Source organism: Buceros rhinoceros, unplaced genomic scaffold (genome assembly GCF_000710305.1).
Source record: "Buceros rhinoceros silvestris isolate BGI_N320 unplaced genomic scaffold, ASM71030v1 scaffold30746, whole genome shotgun sequence".
In the NCBI taxonomy this organism is placed as follows: Eukaryota; Metazoa; Chordata; class Aves; order Bucerotiformes; family Bucerotidae; genus Buceros; species Buceros rhinoceros.
Window position 1 is genome coordinate 1224 of NW_010418597.1, and position 7169 is coordinate 8392.

At 36.9% G+C, this 7169-nt stretch overlaps 1 protein-coding gene across 1 annotated transcript in view; it reads left to right on the top strand.

The window, feature by feature from the left end:
- Positions 1–606: 606 nt before the first annotated feature.
- The window catches only part of SUB1 (SUB1 homolog (S. cerevisiae)), a 9940-nt gene continuing 3377 nt past the window's right edge, over positions 607–7169 (top strand). Inside the window, exons 1-2 of the mRNA XM_010138611.1 lie at positions 607–678; positions 2331–2450. Coding sequence (XP_010136913.1) covers positions 607–678; positions 2331–2450 — 192 coding nt within the window. The remainder of the gene's footprint in view (positions 679–2330; positions 2451–7169) is intronic.

The window sequence follows — 7169 nt, forward strand, 5'->3', positions numbered from 1 at the left end:
CAAAGAAAGCTGAATGTCCGCTTGTCTGGTGTATAAATAGACCCCGGTGACTGATGTGTTGAAGCTGCAGTAGAAATACAGTTGCCACACTGTAGGTCATTGTAGCTAAGGTGTTTTTTTTTTACTTTTGTATATTGGTGGGAACTTTAGCTGCACGTGTGATGATTATGAGCATGTTGCTTACAAATCCAACTGGGCAAAATGCCCGTGTAGGAGTATAGATAATGCTAGGGTCTTAATAGTTTATATTTGTGAATGTAATGTAAAGAATTCAACTGGAGGACAGTACTGCATTGTCTTTTTTACATCCATTTTTATGCCATATGTAGGGGTATATGAAACTTGAAAAACTGTCCCTTGGTAAACATGTCAGAAACTAAAATGCCGCCTTTAATGCAGTTGTGGCAAAAAGCAGAACAGATACAAGAGGAGAAGTGTTTGAGATTGCATCTACAGCATGTGTTAAAGCTTATGTGAAAAGGCAGGAGAGTCTTGAGGCGGGTTTTGAGTAAGATGTGCCTTTACGAACAGGTTTGAAGGTGGCTTTCCAGCCAAATGGGCCATATTCTGTGTATACAGTTCTGACTTTATTTTTCTCTTCCTAGAATGCCTAAGTCAAAGGAACTGGTGTCTTCAAGCTCGTCTGCCAGTGATTCAGATAGTGAAGTTGACAAAAAGGTGAACATTATATGCAGCTTATTACTACTGTATTAACTCTTCTATTTCAGGTTGGGGTTAAGGAATACCAGTTTAGGTGAGCATTATGTCACAACATGTGCATCGTTCCATATGATTTATCAGGCACTTAACCAAAAACATGCCCCACCCCCCCAACAACAACTGCAATAACAAATGAAAAACCCCTTCTCACGATTAGGCTAGGGTGGATAGGATGATTTTTGCCTTGCAGTAAACTTTTTTCAGACGTTGGATTTTGCACTTTTCAGGGTTTTCTCACCACAAGCTTCCTGGAATTCTTTGCTGCTTTGTGTAAGTGATAGAAGGCTTCTGTATAAGCTGCCCCCGGTGGCAAGAATTTGGACTAATTTTCAGGACAGACACCCCCCTCACACTTGCTCTCGATTTCTGGATTATTTGTCCAAAATGAAAACCTCCACTTGCCCTGCCCTCCATGTGCCGCTTGCTTCCCCTGTTTGTACATTCTTTTTCTCTTAATTTCAGATTCTTAACGCTTACTGTAATGCCATCTGCTACTTTTTCACTTAAAAGCTGAGACAGCCTGAATATCTTTGAGTTGATTAATTTCAACATATGTTGACTGTTTTAAATGTATAAATTGAATGTTCCCATCATTTAATTTATCAATTTGCATAGGTGTACCAGTAATTATGAACAAAACCAGAAAAAAACAAATTTATCTTTTTAAGACATGCTAGATGGTAACGCAGACATCAGGTCTTTTAATGTGATACGAGAAGAGACCTGATCTGCTTTACTGAATCAGTTCAAACGTGATTTGCACTTTGCAAATTAGGCATTCTGTCATCTTAATATAAGAGAAAATGGTCAGGTGATTTTTTTGTTGGGGAACTGTATTCCTGAAAAGGCATAGTCTAACAGTCTGCTTTAGTGGGCAGTAAGGTGATTTTCTCTATTATAACCTCCCATATTTGTTGGAACTGTTTGTCTTTAAGAGAGGTTATCCACAATATGATTCTATCAGGTGAGACTAATTTTTTGTGTCTTTGTTGTACTCCGTTTTTGGGGGCAGGTATGGTTCCCATATAACAATTAGCAGAAATGGTAACTTTCTGGCATTTGTGGGTAATTTGATTTACAGGTGATACTGTCTGAATGTTTTAAAAGAATGTTGAATCTATCATGCTGTGGTTAGAGATTGGATCCTGATTTAAAAAAAAAAAACAAACCTGCTATGATGGAGCTTATTTCCAGATTCTTTCTTCATTATCTCATCTAGTTATTTTGGTTTTTGGAAGTATTGTAAGCTGTCTTGCATTTTTTGTTGCACTCAGTGGAAAGGAAGGCGAAACTTCCATCAGACTGTAAATTTTTTATTAAAACTAGTGAACCAACAGTATTACTGTGCAGAAAGTGTAGAATTTTTGAAATGTATTTTGATCTAATTTGGTTTTCTAAAGTCGAAGTATTATGGCAGACTTCACTGGGAACAGAATTAGGCTCATTTAAAGATTTTTTTTTTTAAATTCCAGTCTAAATGTACAGTGTTGGATTCTTACCTTCACAGCAGGAAGGTGATAATGTGCATTCCATAGTATCTGATGAAATGTGTCTGTAACTTACAGAATGAGTTATGGGTCATGCTTTTCTTCTTTCATTGTCTCTCCAAGGCAAAGCGGAAAAAGCAAGCAGCTCCAGAAAAGCCTGTAAAGAAACAAAAGACTGGTGAAAGTTCGAAAGGTGCAGCTTCTTCTAAGCAAAGCAGTAACAGAGATGAGAATATGTTTCAGGTAAAATTGATGACTCTTAGAGCCTGGTTAAGGTAACATCACATTCGGTATAAATTCTTTGAAGTGATCTGAACATCTTGACAGTGTAGTGCTGAAGCCTAGGCCAAAAGGGATTATGATGATAGTATGCAGATGGGATACTTGGAAAAAGTGTTGTCAGATTTCAGCAGGGTAAAAGAATCCGAGTTGTAGCAATTGATGTTACCCTCATATCTTTGCCTATGGTAATGCTGGGTAGTAATTTTGTCGGTAAATACAGCACTTACCCTGAGTGTACTGTAAATATTAGATCAGGGCTGTCTCTACATGGAAATGTTTTTTAATCGGGGCTCTTGAAAGAAAGGTTCTTGGAAGCCAAAGTACGGACTCTTCATTCGTGCTTAACGAGGTCAAGGGCAGCTTGACTCTTGTATTATAAGAAAGCATCTTGGAATGCGTTTTACTTGTTTCTTTTTTTGTATGATGCAGGTTTTTCTCATTGAACAGCTGGAAAGATGGTGATTTTTGACGTTGTCCTTGTTTTTGAGATGGGATGAATGTACGTTTTTCAGTAGCAAGATGTGTTTGTGAATTCATGGTATTGCAGTTCCTGGCATTAGCTGAGGCAGTGGCAGTGTGTGCTGAGAGCTGTGCGAGAGCATATGTAGCTCAGAATTACATTTTAGGGCTGTGGGTCGAGACTTAGTAAAAGTCTGACTGACTGACTGGCTGGGAAGGAACTTCTTAAGAGACATAGATTCTTGAGTTTGTGAAAGGGTATGGGAGAGGTGCCTAATGAGGTGGCCCCAACACTGAGTAAGGCAAAAGAAATGGTTTTGGGCAAAGCAATATGGGGGGGAAAAAACTTTCCTAGAGGGAAGACCTGCTTAACCAATTCTGTAATACAGGCCAGTTATCCTTAATGTATCAATTCTCACTTTCCTCTTCACTTACAGTGGGGTGGGAGAGCTTCAGTTGAAGGTAATGCCTGGACTTCCCCAGCGAAGGAAGAGTGTAATGTTTTTAATTCTGCTAGGGCATGCTCTGAACCACGTAGGAAAAGTGAGATAGGGCCTTCTACACTTATAAGGTAAATTGAACTCAAAAACACCTATATATAAGCTTTATGTTATCTTTGTAGTAGGTTCAGAAATCATGGTCTTGGAGGAAACTGTTAAAATTTTTAATGCTTCCCCTAAGCAAAAAAACCCCCTAACCTCCAAACCCTTTAAATAAAAGCAAAATTATTTGTGTGCTCTGATTTCTTTCAACCTTTTTGACCTAAAGTAATAAAAAGTTACTAAAAACAAACAGTAGGAGACTCCTATTAGTCTGATAAGACCAGGATTCTTCTAATGTTGAGTATAGTACAAAAAAAATTCTAGTATTATCTTGACCTGAAACATCGGTGTTACTTAGTCTTTGCCTGCCTTTTAGTTAATCAACAACAATTTTTTTTTTAGATCCCTTATTGTGTTATGTGAATCATCAGTTTTTTCGTGCTACATCAGCTTATGTGCATTAATTAAGAGGCAGCTGTTTCAGTGTAGAAGTAGCACTATAGGTCTGAGGATATTTCCCTCTCTCACCCCTACCCAGGAGAGCAGCCTGGAAAATCTAGTAGTTTGTTAATTTTTTTTGTATTGCTTGCTTTGTTCTAGGACTACTGGTAAATTAGAAGCTTTCCTGGTTTCCCATGGCAGTAAAATGATCTCTGATGTGCGAGTGACTTTGCAGTATAACTTAAAAGTGTGGCTTCAGCTGATAGAAATCAGGCTGTAAAGCATTCATAGGATAGTCAGAAGTTCTGTAGCATCCATATTGTGTGGGGCAGTGGCAGCAAATGACGTGAAAGTTAGAGGCTTGTTGTTTTACACCTTCCGGCTGTGTTCGTAAAGTATACAGCTTTCCCTAAGAGAGAGCTCATTGCGACTGCTGTATTCAGAAAATTCAGCGTGTTCATAAAGATCTAAGTTTTTAAATTTTTCTTTGAGACTAATGTGTAATGGTATTCATTAAACGGATTATGGAGAATAGTATAAAAGTAAGTAGAAAGGATTTAATTCAGTATAAAAGTGTGTTTTATTTATTTACATGTCTTGGCCTTTTTAGGTTTTACAGGTAGCCTAATATACTTCGGTATTTGTTAAAGGATTTTAGTGCAGTTGGGGTGCAGAAATTTATTTTCTTCCCATTTGTGATGTATTACTGCTATAGAGGCCCTGAGGACAAGCATTATTCACGTTAGTGTGAAAACGTTTAGTGTTGATACGTTACACTCCTGTCTGTGGTTTCAAGCCGACATGAGGTCTGCATCATGTGCCTTGGTTAGTTTGACAAATCCTGTCATCTACCTATGCCTGATTTGGATAAGGTTTGTTCATGTTGTCAGCATGCAGTATTAATGAGTACCCAGACTGGAACCACATCGCATGCTCAGGCATTTCACTGAAATTGTTACTTCCAAAGTTGTCTCTTTTAGTGTTGGCCTGCATCCCCTCTGCCTCTGTTTTATTTTATTTGGGTTTTTTTTTAAGTTTGGATCATATTTAGTTTTTGACGTGTGGAAAACTTGGCTTCCCAGTGTAATGTCTTTAGCTGTCATAGACTCCTGAAAGTAGATAAATACATAGTGTTACGATACTCTGGAAAGGTGGTTGGTTTAGCACATTAATTCTGAAACTTAGGTGGTCACTGATGCATTTCACAATCAATTTGCTGTGTTGCAGATCTCACTGTGAGACTGTGTTTGAAGGATTCTTTATTGTGCTCCTTCTAATGCTATCCTTACAGTTATAAGCTAAGAAAGAAGGATGCATTTTTTCTGATTCTACTTCCGTGGTGTATATACATTTTAATCAAGACAAAGTGGAAATAAAGAGGAGAAATGGTGAAGCAGGTAATTGCTGGAACTCATACAGGAAGTCAGTAGCATAGCTATGAAAGGAACTGAGACACAGTTTAGTGCATTTTATTCTAAGAAACGGAAACCAGGAAACAATACTTTTAATGTCTTCTGATTTATGTAATTCAATAGAATAGTATAATCTAAGCAGCTGTAATTTTTAATAAAAAGCATGTGAACTTGTCTGAAGGTCAAACTGAAGTAACTACACTGCTACAAATCAAAGGAACCCTTGGAACACGACTGTGGTTGTAGAGATACAAAGACATCTTAGATCAGTGAGATTATTCTAGGACTATTAGCTATCGTGTGAAAAAAAGAATTGTTCAGGAATGAGTCTGTGCCAGAATTGCAGGTAACTGAACATCCAGAAACATTGATTTTCTTAAATAGTTAAAGCTAGCTTTTGGTTGAGGTTTTTAACCTTAGGTGTTAATTGAAACTGTCCTTCAGAAGCTTATTTAAAGCTTTTAACAGTGGCAGTTTTTGCACAGAGTTCAACTAAACATTCAAAATTTAATGTGAATGTTTAGCTGGAATCTAGACAGTGATGTAAAGCCTAACTTCAGCATTTTCGTATGGAACTGTTTCCATTTGAGGTAGACTGATAGCCCTGGGAAAAAAAGGTGTTGTACAGTACTGCTACTCAAAGCAAACTGTTCTTAGAGATGACTTTAAAAGTCACTGAAGCGTTAAAGGGTAAAATCAAGAAATACTGTTCATGTAGGCTGTTTAAGATAATCTTTGCCAGCAGTACTGTTGGACTTGGGCGTGGTACCAAGTTTGGCCTGAAAGAAGTAAGCTACCGTGGCATCATACCTTATTTTTGAATGTTAAATTTGTAGTACTGTGAAAGTATTTAATAAATTAATTTAAAAATATGACCATATAAACTGTAATGTCTTGTTCATTTTAAAGGATGCTTTGAAGTAGGAAAACTGCTTCAGACTTACAATATCTAAAGATGTCCAAATGGTTTTAAAATCACTTTTAGAGTTAATTTAGCATGATTTGCTTAAGGAGAAAAATTAACTTTAAGCAAACATGAAGTATTCTTGTTTATATCTATTTTGTGAAACAACAACTTACGTCTTGAACATCTATGGATGATTTTAGTTGATTGGAGAGTTGTTCAGCCTTTCTGGTCAGACTTAATTCTAGTAAGATGTGTTTGGGCCCTCATTAAATTGTATCAAAATGCAAGGTGCATAAACTGAGGAAGTTGAAAACTAAAGTTAATGTTCTATCAGGAAGGAATATTCTATTTTAAAAGTGCTTACTTTAGAATGTGTTCTTTCTTCAAAAACTATATCCAGAAGGTGCATACATGGATTGTATTTGATTTTGTTGTTATTACCTTATTTCTGATTCTCAGACTTGTATTATGCATTTTAACAAATGAACAAATAGGTTTATATCAAATTTGAAAAGATCTTTAATGAGCCTAAATATGTAGTGTAACACAGAGTTGATGGTGTGACTGCTCCCCTTCCCAAAATCTCCCCGCCAAAAAAAAAAACCTCAAACAAAAAAACCCCCTCATAGTTCACTTAAGCCACTGTGGTGCGGAAATTATGGAATTCAAAGTAATTTCCTACTATGCTACATGTTGATAAATGTAAAGACTTTGATTGTTTCTTTGAAACACCTGGTACAGTGAGACAGTCTTTTAAGCACAGTTCCAGTGAAGTGCCGTGAGGATTTGGGAGCAGGCATGGGACGTTTTCTGGCTAACTTTCATTTCCATCTGTATTTACTGTGTTTAAAAAAAAAAAAAAAAAAAAAAAAAAACCCGCCCCCAAAAAACCAAAAAAAACCACCTGTAGAATTTGTGG